At 49.6% G+C, this 18,660-nt stretch overlaps 1 protein-coding gene across 4 annotated transcripts in view; it reads left to right on the forward strand.

Moving 5' to 3' along the window:
- Window positions 1–18,660, forward strand: part of LOC149119678 (uncharacterized) — a 119,999-nt gene that overhangs the window by 8,382 nt on the left and 92,957 nt on the right. For all 4 annotated transcript variants that reach the window (XM_089324034.1, XM_089324036.1, XM_089324037.1 and 1 more), the window contains exons 2-3: window positions 2,104–2,212; window positions 6,798–6,848. In XM_089324034.1, the coding sequence (XP_089180160.1) occupies window positions 2,190–2,212; window positions 6,798–6,848 (74 nt within the window). In that variant the 5' untranslated portion in view covers window positions 2,104–2,189. The remainder of the gene's footprint in view (window positions 1–2,103; window positions 2,213–6,797; window positions 6,849–18,660) is intronic.

The raw sequence follows: 18,660 nt of genomic DNA on the forward strand, positions 1-18,660 counted from the left end.
AAGAAGTTCCTGGCTTTCGGCTTCGGATCAGCTCAGTTCTAGCTGTTGTGGCCATTTGGAGAGTGAACTAGTGGATGGAAGATCTCTCTCCTTTTCTCTGTAACTCTGCCTCTCAAATTAATTAATTAATTAAAAAAGACCTTCCGTCTGTTAGATCCTCTCCAAATACTTGCAATACACTGGGCTGGGCAAGGCTGAAGCTGGGAGCCAGAAACTCAATCCAGGTTTCCCACATAGGAGGATTGAATTAACAAACTAGAGCCATCACTCCTGCATCCAAGGGTTTGTGTTAGTAGGAAGCTAGTTTGTAGAAGGAGCTGGTTATTGAACCCACATAGTCTGATATAAGATGTGGGAGTTGTAAACACCATTGTAACATGTGGGCAAAAAACCCACCCCTGGGATGAGAGTTTATATACCAAAAGTTCTGAAGTCTTGGGGTGGGCATTAGACATAATGGTTAAGCCAATTGGAAAACCTGCATCTGCTATTGTGGCAGTTTTGGTTTAAGTACCACCTCTACTCCCAATGCCAGATTCCTGGTAATACAGAAACTCCCTGGCAACATTAAAAAGACATGAGAGAAGCCAGGAGAAAACCACTATAGGTATGGAATCCCAAACACAGGCCGTGGGGACTGGGCCCGGGGCAGGACAGGGAGTCAAGGGGCCCTGTGGGCCTATGCTTCTAGTGTTTCCAGTGAGATGGTCCCCCTGGGGTGTGTGGCACATGCCCTTGTGGACAGTTCTGTTGGGAATGCATTAGTTTGTTGTATGGCCTCAGCAGAGGCAGTCGACTGGTGTGCAAAGGGCTCTGCCATCCAGAGGACCTGTCCAGAGAAGAGCAGTCTAAGGTGAGAGGTAGGGCACAAGGAGCACAGGGCCCGCTGGTTGGCTGGCATTGGCAGAGTGTCCACATGCGCTCTGGGACACACGAGTCTTCACCAGCAGGTGGCGCACAGGTGTGCGTGCAGGCTTGAGCCAAGAGTCCTTGAGAGTAGGGCTGTGCCGGGGACCAGGGCTGTGTGTGTGTGTGTGTGTGTGTATGTAAGAGAGAGACAGAAGGGACTACACTCCCGTGGGAGGTCTGCAAAGGGCCCTCTCTGCAGGGGAGTGTCTGTTTCCTGCCCACTGCCCTGCCTGCCTGCTCCCCATGTGCCAGGGTGCAATGGGCCACCCTGGAACTCCTGGGCAAGCTGGCATCGCAGGGCTTGGTGACAACATCCAAGTGCAACTGTTGTGGTGTGGGCTTGGTTCTGAGCCCATGGGGCCCTTGCCTGGATCCCCGAGGGCTGAAGCTCAGTGTGGTGCCATGGTGCAACCCAGCTAGGTGCAGGTGCCCTCCCCCTGCTGGAGGTGCCTCAGGAGTGTCCATTGTATGCTGGTCCTGAGGCAGCCCAGGATCAGTGTGCTGAGGCTAGGCTGCATGGGCACGGGGATGGGGCTGCATCCAGGGCTGTGCAGTAGCTCCTCCTACCCCGCTCAGAGCCAGGCAGAGCCGCCCTGCTGGGTAGTGGCCATGCTGGGCACCCACTGGACAGTGCCGGGCATTTTTTGCTGTGCAAAGGGCTGAGGGAGAACTTGCAGGGGACCAGAGCAGGTGGCATTTATGGTGCAATACTGCCATCGAAAGGAAGCAGGTTGTGAATCCCGCCAACCATTCTGGCTGTGCGCCTGCTCAGGGCTGGCTTGGCAGGGAAGTGAGAGTGCAAGTGGGTCCTGGAGTTGGACTCTGGCAGGGCTCAGAGCCCTTGAGGCCAAGTGGAAGGTTGGTCTACATGCTATAGGTGCTGTGGAGGCCCTGGACACAGGCAGGCATAGGGCTGAGCTCCAGGGTATCTGGTGGCTTGGCCCAGCAAATCAAGGGCTAGATATCTTGGTGGTGGCCATGTCTAGCCAGCCTAGTGCAAACCTCAGTCCTGAAGCCCTGAGAAGGAGCTGTGGGCATTTTGTTCCCCTGTCTTAGGAGTAAAGTGAGGAGCCACCCTGTCTAGACTGAGTTCCGTGGAAGGCTGTCCAGATCCAAGGGGGCTTGCAGAGGGACAATGGGCTGCATGAGCACTAATGGGGACTGGGGTATTTTCCTTCTTCCTTCTACTTTCAGGGTTGATATGTTCAGCTGCCTACCACATCCCATGAGGATCCCCGTCCCTGCAGGAACACCTACACTGTGCAGAGGGGAAGAGTGGAATGGCCTGCAGCAGCGCTAACAGGTAAACCAGCACCTGCTAAACTGAAAGTGATCCATTTTCTGTGCTGAAGAAGCCATGAAAGGCGATTCCCAGGATTTGCATTTACTCTTGAGACCCAGAATTTCATGAAGGGAAGGGAGAGTAAAGCACACAAACTAGTAAATGATAGTCAGGAACTTCTCTATCCACTTAAGTCAAGAGACCCAGTGTCCCAAAGAAACTTCAGTTCCAGGTTGCAAAACATGGCAGCCACTAAGGACAGGCCTCAGGTGCTTCTGCAACCTGAGAGGCCCTGCCACTCAGCATTCATTGTTGTAGGAGCCCAGCTCTCTGATTCTCAAAATAATTGTGGTTGTGCCTGCTGCCAGCCCTGAACTCAAGTTTCCTAATTTCAGAAACCTTCCACATGCGTTGTATGTACGGACTGGCGCTATTCTGAAACAGCTTCCGCTGGATGGCGCTGTTGCTCCAGAAACGTAATCATCCTGTCTTCCCCATCTCTCCCTCCACCTTTTTGTGGTTTAAAAAAATCATGCGATGCTGCAAATACAGAAACCTAAGAATTAATATTTCCTGTGTTCAGGTGCCTAGGCCAGTGCTGCCTAGGCTTTCTCTCTGGCAATGTCAGCGGGATGACAAGAAACAGAATTATATGTATCTGTGGATGCATCATCACCCTATGGGTTGTTGGTGAGAATATCCTCTTAACCAATGCTCACTTCCTAGGCACACTTGTGGAGTTTATACTCGCCTCCCTGGGTCCTATTCTCTTCACCAGGATCCTGCTGGTAGGAGCAGATAAGTCAGAGCTTCACAGGAATGAGCCGGAATTTCCCTTCTTGTTCTTGGCTCATTTCCTCTCCTCACTCTTTTTGACCCCAACCCAGAGAGCGCCCAGAGGCAAGTACTCTAGCCAGAACTTTCATGCTCTTAAGGTCCCTAGTGGGAGTGGGCATTGTGGGGGCATCAGGAGTTGACAGTGAGAGTAGTGCCCTGGCTCACCTCCAGGTATCTGTGTGTGGTAGGTACTGGATACCGAGTTTCCCAGGTTCCCACCCATGGCCCAGGTGGATGAGCCATGCTCCAGCAGGCGTCTGACCTTTGTTGGGTCCTGTGGCTTTCCAGCTGTTTCCCTAAGCTCTTTGTGAAAGTAAGGGTGTTTCTCCCCTTACCCCCCAATGCCCTGTTCTTCATTATTTCAAACATGCACACATACCTACTTTCTTCCATACTTATTCTCTCTTGCACCAGTGTGTATGCTTTGCCCTCTTTTTTTTTTTCCCCTTATCCACATTGAGGTAGCAAATGTTGATGTAGATTACTGCCAGTTACCAGGATATCCTAACTATATATTTGCTGCATATCCTGTGTTGGGAATTGTGCAGTGATTGACCCTGTTTCAGGTTCTGGAAGGGCAGGTGGATGTCTGTGCCACAGCACCCCCCCTCCCCTCCTGACAGGCCCACGTGTGGGACCCTTGTCATCTGAAGCCCAGGGCCTGTCGTGATAGAGGAACCAGGTGCTCAGACTTGTCTTTGGGCTTTCATCCTCTTTCCCCATGTCTGTCCTTATGTATCTGCAACCTCCCTCTTTGTGTCTGTCTGTTCTGGACATGTTGGTCCTGCTGGCCTTCCGATCTTTTTTTTTTTTTTTTTTTTTTTTAAGATTTATTTATTTGAAAGTCAGAGTTACACAGAGAGAGGAGAGGCAGAGAGAGAGAGAGAGAGAGAGAGAGAGAGAGAGAGTGTGTGAGTGAGTGTCTTCCATCCAATGGTTCACTTTGCAACTGGCTGCAAGGGCTGGAGCTGTACTAATCCAAAGCCAGGAGCCAGGAGCTTCTTCCGAGTCTCCCACGCAGGTGCAGGGGCCTAATTACTTGAGCCATCTCCTACTGCTTTCCCAGGCCATAGCAGAGAGCTGGATCGGAAGCAGAGCAGCCTGGTCTTGAACTGGCGCCCATTAGGGATGCTGGCACTTCAGGTTGGGGTGTTAACTCATTGCGCCACGGCGCCGGCCTCCAGCATTCCGATCTTGAGAATGCCTAAGTTAGAGTGTTCCCAAATTGGAGGTAGGTGGTTTGAACCCTGGATCAGGAGCTAGGTAGATGGATTGCTGTGGCTTTTGTGGCCCCTCCTGAGTCGGGGGGAAATCCCAGGTTGTGCATCCATGGTCAGGAGGAGGGCAGAGTGGTTCTACACGTGGAGGTGACCTTGTCCAGGACCAGGAGGTTTGCGTTACCTTGCTGAGCTCCTAATGCCATTGTGGCTGTGCCCTCCATTCACTGCTCCCCCTGGCTCATCATTCCACCTGCACGTGCACCAACTTGCTCCCCTCCCAACTTACTGAGCCGTGTGTGCATGCAGCTACTGGTCCCCTGCCTTCTATATCCCCCACATCTGCCTGAGATCCACTGTGGATAAAGATACCTCCTAGTCCATGTACTAGTGCCAGTGTGTGTTTCCCTCTGCCACCATCTGGGAGTTCACAGGCAATGACCCTGGGTCAAGTGCAAGGACAGGGGGTGTCTGGCGTGGCACCTGGCTCCTGTCCTGACTGGCCATCTGAAGGCCAGGGAGAGCCCTGGGAGTGGAGCAGGCACTGTGGTTTGTGGCCTGGGTGGCAGTGAGGCCTCCGTTTGTGTTCCTGGACAGCAGCGCTGAGTCCCTCAGCTTCCAAGCTGGCTGCCCGAGACTGTCACAGTGGCCTGTCAGTGACTCAGAGCATCTGCCTCCCTGGCACCTGTTGGACAAGCCGGCAGTGTGGACCCAGTGACTAGGTCCCATGCAGACTGATGCTGAGTGAGCTGCAATCCTGGCCTTTGATCCCCTTGAAGGAATGTCCAGTGGAAGGAAGCAGCATGGTAGGCACACGTGTGCTCCACAGATGGCGTGCCGGAAGGGCAGCACCTACTGCTGGTCCCTAGGGCAGCCCAGGAGCCCCTGCTGAGGCCAGGCTGCACAGGCCTGGGGAAGGGGCTGCCCCCAGGGCTCTGCACTAGCTGTTCCTGCTCCTCTCAGAGGGAGGTGGAGCAGCCATGCTGGGCATTTTTTTCCTGCACAAGGGGTGGAGGGAGGACTCCAGAGGGGCAGGGAAGGGGCATTTGCAGTACAATACTGCCATCAAGAGGAAGTCGTTTGCAGATCTCACATGCCCTCAGACTTGGCGCCTGCGCAGGACTGGCTTGACAGGGAAGTGAAGGGGCAGTTGGGTCTTGGGCCGCGCACTGAGAGGGCTCAGATCCCTTGGAGGCCCAGGCCAGGTTGTCCTCCCCAGATCGTGGGGGCTGTGGAGGCCTGAGACAGGGGCAGGGCCAGCGAGACAGGGGCAGGGCCAGTGCGCTGAGCTCCAAGTGAGCATGGCGCTTGTGGCCCAGCCCTGGTGGCAGCCATGTCTGGGCGGGGCTAGAGGAAGTCTGCTCAGCTAAGACCCTGGTGGGTCCAGGGCAGCACCATTTGCCTCCTGCTCCAACCCCTAGGAGCCGCAGAGCCGTTGTGTTAGGTGAGCTCAGACCCAGAAAGGATTCCTTCAGCCTTGAAACTGTATCCTAAAACACTCCTAAAACACCAAGGAACTTGTCTGGTTTCAAAATTGCTGTAGCAGAGAAGGAAGTTCGTTTTCGTTTCTCTGTTCTTGGGTCACAGAAGTGACACTCAGCCTTGCTGTGAACTCCCATGAGGTCCCCAGTTGCAGCAGCAGTGTAGAACTCCTGATGTCAATGGTCCTTAGGAGGTGCAGCTGGGATTACGGGGGAGGGGGCCCTTGTGGGGGGGGATCTGATGCATTAAAATGTGGGAGGAGCCTGCAGAGACAGTGACCAGGGATGGATCTCGCCTCTGAGTACCTGCATTTCTTTGAGGGGAGTGGGCTGAAAATACACAGGAACTCGGCAGAAATGGGCTGAGATGCTTCCTGATTCTCAAAAAATCACAAGTTCTCTATCTGCTACATGCCCAGAGGAAGCCTTAGTGTAGAATAAGTTGGTCACTTGGTACTGCCCTCCTCTACCTCCACACCCTGGCTGTCCTCGATACCCAGGTTCTATGAATGTGACACTCTGCTGCCATCCATATGATACCCGCTGAGGAGTGGTAGACCAGATCACTTAGAGGACCCGCTGAGTGCCTCCAACCCACCATTGCAAAACAAACCACCCTGTACAAATCATGATTGCCTGATTACTGTGTTACTTTGGACATGCCACCTGCCCCGTCCCTCCCCACCTCTGCCTCCACCTTTTGTGCATGAAAGTACAAGTGTAAGGCCCTAAATCCCTTAGGCCTTACAAGCAGTGTTTGCTGTATTGGGGTCCTAAGGGAACTAACTCATTTCCACACTTTGCTTTCCTTGCGATGTTTATGTGTACAAAACAACAAGATATGTCTGCACTTCATATGTCAGCTTTCATGTGTGTTTTAGGCTCTACAATCGGGTCATCCGTTTGCTGGGTTTGTGGGCCCACTGGGGAAGTTTATAAAGACCTGGGAAGGTCTGCTCTTCTGAGGCAGAGTTGAGCTTTCCTGGGGATCCTGGATCCTAACTTCATGTAGTGTGAGTTCCAGGATTTCCTCTCTTATTTCCTCAATTCCTCTCTCTTATGCCTTTGCAGCTTATCCTGGAGAGAGGACAATTTGACTTTCCGAGCCAACATCTCTTCTAGGTAAGAGTACCCAGGAGCAGGCCTGGGTAAGAAGCAAGGCATTGTGGGGGCAGCACGAAGTGACAGGGCCCACCTCAGATGGGAAGACAGGGAGAACGATGCCCTGGCTCACCTCCCTGGGTCCAAGGTCATCACTCCCTAAGGAGGGTCCAGGTTGTGACTCCATGGAGTGGAAGAGGCCAGAGTGGATGCACACATGGAGGTGATCTTGTCCAGGGACAGAGGGTTTGCATGGCCTTCCAGGTGTCTCCAAATGGAAGAATGGGTGTGTGCTCCATTCGGCCCCACCCCTGCTCTGACTGAGTCTCACCTGCCTGTGCAGATACCTTCTCACCTTCCATCTTTCCCTACCTTGTGTGCCTATGTGTGCTATTCTTTCTTTTACGTCCCCACATCTGCCTGAGAGACCCACTGTGGATACAGATTCCTCATATAAAGGAGCCACCCCCTGTATGTGTTTGCCTACATTGGGGAGTTCTCTGTTGACCCTGGGTCAGGTAAAGCAGAATCAATGTCTTGGGTGTGGCCCCTGGCTCCTCTCCTGATTGGCAGTGTGGACCCTCAGTGTCTACAGTACAGGATAGAGCCTTGTGAGTGTAGACAGACACTGAGTCCTGTGGTCCTGGAATGCCTATTACTGCTCACTCTCTGCTCCTTCCCCGAACCTCTGGGTCCATACTGTTTAAGTCTCCCTGAGGCATCATGTCAAAATGACTTGTCAGTGAGTGAGCCAGACTCTTTGGCTACCCTGGACCTGCTGGGCAAGCTGTTGCAGGGCTCAGTGACAATGTGTGAGTCCAAATGTTGCAGGGTGGGATTGGGTTGGCGCCTGTGGGGCCCTTGCCTGGATCCCGGAGGGCTAAAACCAGTTGTGGGACAGAAGGTGAGACCCGGCTAGACATAGGTACCCGTCCCTGCTGGGGTGCCCTTAGGAGGGTCTCTTGCCTGCTGGTCTTGAGAGCAGCCTGCTGAGGCCAGGCTGCACGGGCATGAGAAGGTGCAGCATCCCGGGCTGTGTGGTAGCTCCTCCTGCTCCCCTCAGAATCCTGCAGTGTGACTATGCTGGGTACTCAGACCGTCCTGGGAGTTTTTTGCTTTGTGAAGGGCGGGGTGAAGATGTGAGGTGGTAGGGCAGATGGCATTCGTGGTGCAACACTGCCATCAAGAGGAAGTGGTTTGTGGATTCCGCCCGCCCTGGTGGCTATGCGCCTGCGCAGGCGGGTCCCGGGACCTGCCTGACTAGAGAGGACTGAAGCCCTTGGAGGCCCGAGCCAGCTCAGCCCCCCACATTTTGTGGGCTGTGGAGGCCCCGGACACAGGCAGGGCCGAGGGTTGAGCTCCAGGGTGCGTGGTGACTGTGGCCCAGTTGGGCAGAGCCCGGGAGTCTGGTGGTGGCCATGTCTGGGCGGGGCTAGCGGACATGGGCTCAGCGGAGCCCTCCCCGTGTCTAGGGCAGCAACCTGGTTTGCTTCTGGCTGCTTGCTTCTGGCTGCGTGGGATTAGGTAGCTTGCACCACAAAAGGACTCCTTAAGCCTTGACTCTGCATCCTAAAGGCAACACTCACCCAAGCATGGAGTGGGTCTCTAGCAATGCCCAAGACGCCATTTTCCTCCTGCTCCATCCCTTCCTAGGCCCAAGGCCATTGTGTTAGATGTGCTTGAACACTGAAAGCATTGCTTCAGTCTTGAATCTGCATCCAAAAAGACCCAGGAGGTCCTCCAGTTTCAAAATCTGTTATGGAAGAGAAGGAAGCTAATCTGTTTCTTTGTTCTGTTCCTGCATCACAAAAGTTACACTGGGTCTGTGCCCTGGGAGGTCTCAGAGCCCTTGGAGGCCCTATGTGGGCTGCTGAGGCTCTGGAAACAGGCAGGGCCAGGGGGATGAGCTCCAGGGTGCCCCGCAGCTGTGGCCCAGCCTAGCAGAGCTTGGGAGCCTGGTGGCGGCCATGTCTGGGCGGGGCGATGGAACTCTGCTCAGCCAAGACCAGAGTGGATCTCTGGCAGTGGCCAGGATGCATTTTTCCTTGTGCCCCGTCCCTTAGGAGGCCAGGGCCATTGTGTTAGGTGAGCTCCCACCCTGAAAGATTGCTCCACTCTTGAATCTGTATCCTTAAAGACCACGGAACTCTGGCCGTTTCAAAATGTACTTATGGAAGAGAAGGAGGCTCATGTGCTTTTTTCTGTGTTCCTGCATCATAGAAGTTATACTGAGCTTCCCTGTGAACTCCCACAAGGTTTCCAGTCCCAGCAGGAGCACGGAACCGTGGTCCTGCTGCCATGTTTCCTTAGGAGAAGCAGAGGAGTTTACAGGGGCCCTGCTGGGGGAATGGGATCCCTGCAGTGTGGGAGGAGCCTGCAGAGGCAGTGGGCAGGGAGGGATCTTGCCTCTAGTACTCGAATAGCTTTGAGCAGAGTGGGCATGAAGTACACAGAAACCAAGCGGAAATGGACCTGTAACTCTTACTGTTTGTGGTCTGTTCCCTAAAATCAGGAGTTTTCCACCTGTGGTATCAGGAGGCCACATGCTCAGTGGAAGACTTAGTTCTCAATTGCAGAGTGAGGTGGCCAGTGGGGACTGCCTTTCCCTGCCTCCCCACCCGGGCTGTGCTGGATACCCAGGTCCTGTGGATGTGTGACTGCTCCCATCTGTGTGATACTCACCTAGGAGGCCCCTGCTGGGGTAGACCAGTCCACTTAGAGGTCCCGCTGATGTCCTCCAGCCCACCCTTGCAAAACAAACCTCTTGAAGCAAGCATACCTGTCGCGTGTGCCTCACTCAAACTGTCATTGTCGCCATTAGCACATTAGCAGCAGAAGTTCTCCTAGAACAGAACCAGCTGGTGACTCTGGTCCGACAATGGGAATTGACCACACAGATGCTCCTGATTGACTGTGTGCACTATGAGAGGGTCACTGTATGGATGCAGACCCCCAACTCCTCAGAGGTTGATTAGGACACTCTAGAAAGGAAAGCAGCTGCTCTAGAGGCCAGCCAACACAGAGGTCATCTCCAGAATCTTCTGGTGACTGCTAGAAAGATTCAATTCAGGGAACTCAAGGAGGCAGACTGGAAACTAGAAACTACTTCACCACTGAGGTACAAAATTTCCTCAAACACTTTGTCCAACAAGAAGGCAAAGCCTTACCAGGGGCCAGTGCTGTGGCATAGCGGGTTAAGCCGCCTGTGGTGCCAGCATCCCATAAGGGCACAAGTTCGAGTCCTGGCTGCTCCTCTTCCCATACAGCTTTTAGCTTGTGGCCTGCGAAAGCTTGAGCCCTTGCACCCATGTAGGAGACCCAGATGAAGCTCCTGGCTCCTGGCTTCTGATCAGCCCAGCTCTGGCCATTGCAGACATTTGGGGAGTAAACCAGAGGATGGAAGACCTCTCTCTATGTAATTCTGACTTTCAAGTAAGTAAAGCAATCTTAAAAAAAAAATCTTACCAGATACAGTGCAAAGTTTTTACAGGATGCACAGTCACGACCCTAAATCTATCCTCCTAGCAAAGCCAATTACACTTGCCAAGTCGATAAACAGGGAGGATTAAAAACTCAGTCCATCGATGAATATGAAAAGACCCCTCCTAGTGGCCAAAGTCTGCTTATTTGAGATGATAAAAATATACCACTGGACAGCCCTATTAGTTACAGGAGCAAAAGTCATTGTTGTGTCTAGTAAATTCTAACAGGGATATCATTTTCAAATATAGGGCATGGCTGGAAAACAAATGCTGGGAGACATCAGGTTACCCTAGATGTCTCAGTTGGAATCATTGTCATTAAATACTTGTTTAAGTGGTGGTAGCCGCATTGGCCATCTCTTCCCACATCTTAGGAACAGATGCACTTAATTCTTACCCTGCCTCATAAAACAAACCCAAGTAATTAACTTTGTGATCAGAATGGCCCCCTAAGAGACCAGACTTTTCACAGTCTGTCAATATGGTGAATACCTCACAATATCAATTAAAACAAGGTGCCATGGGTTTACCTACTGTTATTGGGGATATATTATTTACCTACTATTATTCAGGATATATTAAAATGCTAAATCTAAGTTCTAAGACCAGCCATTTCCCAGGTTTTAAAATTTTTTAAATTTTATTTATTTGTTTGGAAGAGAGAGAGAGAGCAAGATCTTCCATTTGGTTCACTCCCCAAATGCCTGCAACAGCCAGGGCTGGGCTAGGCTGAAGCCAGGAGCTGGGAACTCCTTCTGGGTCTCCCACAGGGGTGGCAGGGATCTAAGTACTAGAGCCATCACTTGCTGCCTCCCAGGATGCACATTAGCAGGGAGCTGGAAGTGGAAGCAGAGCTGGGACTCAAATTCAGGCACTTCAACGTGGGATACGGACACCTTCTTAACCACTGTGTCAAACACCTGCCCCTCATTTCCCATTTTAGCAGTCCTATCTGGATAGTACTTAAACTGGTCACCCAAAAATGGGATTTAATGATTAACCAGAATTTAAATGCACAAGTCCCCTCCCCCACCTCCAATAAATGTCCCAATTTCAAATATAGTGGAGATGGTAGAAATATTTAAGAGCCCCTGTAAGTATTTTACTATATAGGACTTAGCCAACATGTTTTACTTAATACCATTTACAGAGGATTCACAACCCCAATTTGCTCTCACTTTTTAAAAGCTTTATTTTTATTTGACAAGTAATGATTTTGCACCTTTATAGGGTTTAGCATGATGTTTTAATACATATACACATTGTGTGATGATCAACTCGGATATTGACTTATCTGAAGGGCAGAGCAACAGAGAGGGAGAGACAGAAAGAGCTATATCCACTGAGCCACACCCCAAACTGCCACAACAGCCAATGATGGGCCAGGCCAAAGCCAGAAGCCAGGAATTCCTGGTCTCCCACATGGGTGGCAGGGGCCCAAGTACTTGGACCATATTCTGCTGCCTTCCCAGGCTCATTAGCAGGAAGCTGGTTTGGAAGCAGAGCAACCGAGTCTGAAATGTGCACTCCAATATGGGCTGCAGGCATTACAAGCAATGGCTTAACCCGCTGAGCCACAACTCTGGCTCCAGGGTATTTAAAATACCCATCACCTCAAACATTCACCATTTGTGGTGATGAGGAAGCCTGGGACTAAAAGTAGGCCAAACTAACATCATCCCATGACTTCTCGCCAGCATGTACAAACTGCAGCTCCTTCTCAGCATATACATACACACTAAGCAGAACAGGGTGGAAGTCTACCGTAACAAGTAATTGCCAATGGATAGCAAGACTTAAATTTCGACAGAAAAAAGTTTTTAAAAAAAAAGGTTCCATTAAGACTGCCCCTGCCTTCCCAGTAGCCAATGTATAAGCACTGCATTTGTTCTTTGGAGATGACTTGTTAAAGACATACAAATACTCCTAGACTGCGAGACCTCAGCGGCTTGGTCTGTCTTCCACCAGCCCCTCCCCTTTGTGGGGGAGCTTGCCTTTTCCTCACTTAAATAAAACTTCACTTCTCCTCTCACCATTGTGTCTGGTCTCGTAAATGGTCGTCGACACCAGGACACAAACTCGGACTCATCTCAGCAGTTTCCCCAGCAACAGTGCCTTGCCCAGGAACAGGTATTTAGCTGAGTGCTTAAGATGCCTGCATCCCACATAAGAGTGCCTGAGTGATTCCCAGCTCTGGCTCCTGACTCCAGCTTCCTGCCCAGGCAGACCCTGGGAGTCGGTGGTGATCCTTCAAGTAATTAGGTTCCTGCCACCCTCATGGACATGGATTGATTTCTCAGTTCCTGGCTCTGGCCCCAACCATTGCAGTCGCTTTGCAGGGTATCAGTGGAATATGTGGTGTGTGTGTGTGTGTGTGTGTGTCTTTACTCTCTCTGCCACTCAGAAAAAAAAGAAAAAAGAAAAAGTGCTCCCCAAGTGGGAACTATTATCAAAACAATCCTTGTCCATACCAATGTCATGGAGCATTTCTCCAAGGGTTTCTTTTAGTATTTTTTTTCAAGATTTATTTATTTATTTGAAAGAGTCAGGCCGGCGCCGCGGCTCACTAGGCTAATCCTCCGCCTAGCGGCACAGGCACACCCGGTTCTAGTCCCGGTTGGGGCGCCGGATTCTGTCCTGGTTGCCCCTCTTCCAGGCCAGCCCTCTGCTGTGGCCAGGGAGTGCAGTGGAGGATGGCCCAGGTGCTTGGGCCCTGCACCCCATGGGAGACCAGGAGAAGTACCTGGCTCCTGGCTCCTGCCATCGGATCAGCGTGGTGCGCCAGCCGCAGCACGCCGGCCGCGGCGGCCATTGGAGGGTGAACCAACGGCAAAGGAAGACCTTTCTCTCTGTCTCTCTCTCTCACTGTCCACTCTGCCTGTCAAAAAAAAATAATAATAAAATAAAGAGTTACAAAGAGAGAGAAGGAGAGGCAGAGAGAGAGGGAGAGAGCGCACTTCCATCTGCTGGTTCACTCCTCAACTGGCTGCAACGGCAGGCGCTGCGCTGATCTGAAGCCAGAAGCCAGGAGCCTCCCTCAGATCTCTCAAGCATGTAGAGGACTTGGGCCATCTTCCACTGCTTTCCCAGACCATAGCAGAGAGCTGGATCGGAAGTGGAGCTGCCGGGACTCGAACTGGCATCCATATGGGATGCCAGCACTGCAGGTGGTGGCTTTACCTGTTACGCCACAGCGCTGGCCCCTTTAGTAGTTTTTTTAGTTTAAGTCACCCATAAGTCTTGAATCCATTTCGAGTTGATTTTACACACAGTGAAAGACAGGGTCTAGTTTCATTCAGCTGCATATGGATACCCAGTTTTCCCAGTACCATGTGTTGAAGAGAATGTCCTTTTCCCAATATGTGTTCCTTGTGCCTTTATGGAAAACAAGTTCATATATGAATTTATTTCTGTGTTTTCTATTCTGTTCTGTTAGTCTATGTGTCTGTTTTCATGCCATTAACAAGCTGTTTTGGTTTCTTTAGCGTTATATTCATGCACAAATATATATATAATTTTTGATTGGCACATAATAATATTACATAATTATGATAAAAATGTGATGTTTTTATTCATGTACACACTGGGCAACAATCAGTTAGGGAAATTATCAATATACCACCTTAACCTTTTATCATTTCTTTACGGTGAATACATTCAAATTCCTCTTTTCTAGCTATATTTTGAAGTTAGATAGTGTCATGCCTTCAGCTTCATCCCTTCAGTTCACAATTGTGCTAGCTATTTAGGATTTTTGTGGTTTCATGTGAATTTTAGGATTTTTTCTATTTCTGTGAAAAAATATTGGAGTTTTGATAAAGATTGCATTGAATATGTGCATTGCTTTGAGTAGTATGGAAATTTTAACAATATTAATTTCTTCAATCCTTAACATGAACTATCTTTCCATTTATTTGTACTCTTCAATTTTTTACACCAGTATTTTATAGTTTTCACCTTTCACCTCTTTTGGTAAATTTACTCATACATATTTTAAAAGCTTTTTAAAGATTTATTTTATTTGGGGCTGGCGCTGTGATGCAGCGGGTTAAAACCCCAGCTTGCAGCAGCGGCATCCCACATGGGCACCAGTTTGAGTCCCAGCCGCTCCACTTCTGATCCAGCTCTCTGCCATGGCCTGGGAAAGCAGTGGAAGATGGCCCAAGTCCTTGAGCCCTTGCACCCGCGTGGGAGACCCAGAAGCTCCTGGCTCCTGGCTTGGGATCAGCTCAGCTCTAGCCATTGCGGTCATTTGGGGAGTGAATCAGTGAAATGGAAGACCTCTCTTTCTCTCTCTCTCTCTCTCTCTCTCTGGCTCTTCTTTTCTCTGTAACTCCTCTTTCAAAATTCGAGAGTCAGAGTTCCACCTGCTGGTTCACTTCCCAAATGCCTGCATAGTCCAGGTTGGGCCAGATGGTAGCCAGGAAGCAGGAACTCCATCTGGATCTCCCACATAGAGAGATGGCCCAAGTGCTTGGGCCATCATCTGTTGCCTCCTAGGTGCATTATTAAGAAGGTGGATTGGTAGTGGAGAATCCGGGACTCAAACTGGAACTCTGATACGGGATGTGGCCACTGCAAGCCATGGCTTAACCTGCTGCACCACAAGGCCCATCTCCTAAATATTTTTGGTAGCTTTTATAAATGGAATTGCTCCCTTCATTTCTTTTTTCATATCACTACAGCCATATGAAATGCTACTGGGTATTTGTATGTTGATTTTGTATCCTGCAACTTTCTTTACGGAATTAATTTATTAGTTCCAACAGATTTTTTTGTGTGTGTGTGTTTTCTTTCGGGTTTTCTATATATAAGATCACGTCATCTGCAAATCCAACAGCACATTAACAAGACAATTATACTTACTCTTTTCTAATATGAATGCCTGTATTTCTACATCATTGCTCTGGCTAGAACTTCCTGTACTATGCTGAACAAAAAGGATGAGACTGGGCATTCTTGTTCATGATCTTAGAAGAAAAGCTTTGGGCCTGTGCTGTGGTACAGCGGGTTAAAGCCCGGGCCTGAAGCGCCAGCATCCCATATGACTAGGTCACTAGCCACATCTATGAGTCTGTAAAAAGCATGGACCGTGAGGAGCTGGTGCTGGCATCCCATATGGGTGCCGGTTCGAGACCCAGCTGCGCCTCTCCTGATCCAACTCTGCTATGGCCTGGGAAAGCAGGAGAAGGTGGCTCAAGTCCTTGAGCCCCTGCACCCACGTGAGAGGCCCAGAAGAAGCTCCTGGCTCCTGGCTTCGGATTGGTGCAGCTCCGGCCCATTGTGGCCACCTGGGGAGTGAACCAGCAGATGGAAGACCTCTCTCTCTGTCTCTATCTCTCTGTGTAACTCGATATGGGATGCCAGCACTGCAGGTGGAGGCTTTACTTGCTATACCACTATGAACATTTTACAATTCTTTTTTAAAAGATTTTATTTATTTATTTGAAAGACAGAGTTACAGAGAGGTAGATGCAGAGACAGAAATAAGTACTGGTCATCTACTGGTTCACTCCCCAAATGTCTGCAATGGCTGGAGCTGGGCTGATTTGATGCTAGGAACCAGGATCTTCTTCCCAGTCTCTCACATGAGTGCAGGGGCCCAAGGACTTGGGCCATCCTCCACTACTTTCCCAGGTGCGTCAGCAGGGAGCTGGATTGGAGGTGGAGCAGCAGGGACTCAAACCTGCACCTGTATGGGATGTTGGCACCACAGGCAGCCATGTTACCTGCTCTGCCACAGCACTGGCCCCCAGAATTTTTGTATCCTCTGGCAGAATAGATACCTTACATATAGGGCCACTTCTGCTCTAGTCCAGTGGGCCCACAGGTGGTATCCCACTAACAGCTGATATGACTAAAATCATGAATCAAAATTGTACTTCCTATGCAAGCACATGCCATTGGAAACTATCCATTTTCATAATGGCAAATAGATTTTACTATGCTATTATCCCCCTGCCCCGGCATGGGCTGCAGATATGCCTTAACAATAGCGGATACTTAAAAAAATGAATAAAAAAGATTGATCGATTTGAAAGGTCAAGTTACAGAGAGAGAAGGAGAGATAGAGATGATAGAGATAGAAAGAGAGAGAGAGAATCTTCTACCTGTTGGTTCACTCCCCAAATGGCTGCACAACCAGGGCTGGGTCAAGCCAAATCAAAGACAGGAGCCAGCAATTTTATCCAGGTCTTCCATATGGGTGCAGGCACCCAGAGACTTGGGCCATTTTCCATTGCTTTCCCAGGTGCATTAGCAAGGAGCTGGATCAGAAGTGGAGCAGCCGGGACTGGAACCAGAGCCCATATGGGATGCAACACTGCAGGCCATGGCTTAAGCAGCTGCACCTCAGTGCCGGCCACAACAGTAGATGCTTTGATGGGACTCTTCCCGGCTGCTCCAATCATAATAGCCACAGCTGAGCAACTAATTCGATTTCTTACACATCATATTCTTGGTTTCTTTGGCCCTCCAAATGTAATTTATCTTCACTGTGTATCATTTTATGGCCCATATTTACCAACAATAGACAATTTTTTTCATTTTCAAGTCTCTTTATATACAGAAGATCAGTTTAGCATATATTAAGTAAAGATTTCAACAGTTTGCACCCACATAGAAACACAAAGTGAAAAATACTGTTTGAGTACTAGTTATAGCATTAAATCACAATGTACAGCACATTAAGGACAGAGATCCTACATGGGGAGTAAGTGCACAGTGACTCCTGTTGTTGACTTAACAAATTGACACTCTTGTTTATGGCCTCAGCAATCACCCTAGGCTCTTGTCATGAGTTGCCAAGGCTATGGAAGCCTTTTGAGTTCACCAACTCTGATCATATTTAGTCAAGGTCATAGTCAAAGTGGAAGTTCTCTCCTCCCTTCAGAGAAAGGTACCTCCTTCTTTGATGACCTGTTCTTTCCACTGGGATCTCACTCGCGGAGATCTTTCATTTAGTTTTGTGGGTTTTTTGTTTGTTTGTTTGTTTGTTTGTTTTGCCAGAGTGTTTTGGCTTTTCCATGCTCTCATGGGCTTTTCAGCCAGATCCACGTGCCTTAAGGGCTGATTCTGAGGCCAGAGTGCTGTTTAGGACATCTGCCATTCTATGAGTCTGCTGTGTATCTCACTTCCCATGTTGGATCCTTCTCTCCCTTTTTTATTCTATCATCTAGTGTTTGCAGACACTAGTCTTGTTTATGTGCTCCCTTTGGCTCTTAGTCCTATCATTATGATCAATTGTGACTTCCATAAAACTTCCTACCTTTCAGTTGGCAAACCTGATTGACACAATGCTCTTTTAAAAGAATATCTTCAAAAGTTACTAGAAGACAACTGGTCACTCAAGTGGTCTAAACTCTTGCCATAGGCACTGATTCTATTAAGTTCCAGACCCTTTCCTGCATATACCTATTTTTCTCCTGTCCCTATAATAGCCCCTATTGGTCATTTGTGGTAAACCCACCTCTTTCCATATTCAAAGGGATATCATACCATATCACCTCCTTGGATACATTTTCTCCTTTCCATTTTGATAGTATGATCATCTCATCAATGCCTTTGAATTAGCATTGTGACTGGGGAAGCATTGTCAAATATGATCCTTGAATAACACATAGCCCATGGGCTCACAACGCAACACCATGCTGACTGAGACTATATTGAACCAGAAGCCAATCTGACCTCAGATCTTGCAGTATATTTGGGATACATCAATTGGTTAATAAAAAAAAAAACCCTAGGAAGTGGAAATGATTGCCCCAGGATCCGCTAGTAGTGCTGTGTGTATCTCTGAGGACAAGATGAGCTATGTCTGGGAGATGCTGGCCATATTCAGAGATGAATCATCCTGGGTTCACACCATTATTTCAGGGCTCAGAGGTCTCTCTCCAAGAGAAAGTTCAGAGAATAGGAAGTCTGTACTGTGCACAAAGCAGCTTGGCCACCAGTCAACATCATGTGGTCCCTCCTGCAGGAAAACCAACTAAGCATATAAAGAGCCGCTGCTAGGTGCTGTGGCGTAGTGAGTAAAGCCACTGCCTGTGATGCCAGCATCCCATATGGGTACCTGTTCAAGTCCTGGCTGCTCCACTTCAATCCAGCTCCCTGCTAAAGCACCTAGGAAAGCAGTGGAAGATGGCCCAAGTACTTGGGCCCCTGCACCCATGTGGGAGACGCAGAAAAAGCACCTGGCTCCTGGCTTCGGCGTGGCCCAGCTGCAGCCATTGTGACCATGTGGAGAATGAACTGGTGGATGAAAGATCTCTCTCTCTCTCTCTCTCTCTCTCTCTCTGTGTGTGTGTCATCTGCCATTCAAATAAATAAATCTTTCAAAAATAAAAATAAAG

This window comes from Oryctolagus cuniculus, chromosome X, assembly GCF_051225735.1.
Source record: "Oryctolagus cuniculus isolate XC-2025 breed Fujian yellow rabbit chromosome X, ASM5122573v1, whole genome shotgun sequence".
Classification (NCBI taxonomy): Eukaryota; Metazoa; Chordata; class Mammalia; order Lagomorpha; family Leporidae; genus Oryctolagus; species Oryctolagus cuniculus.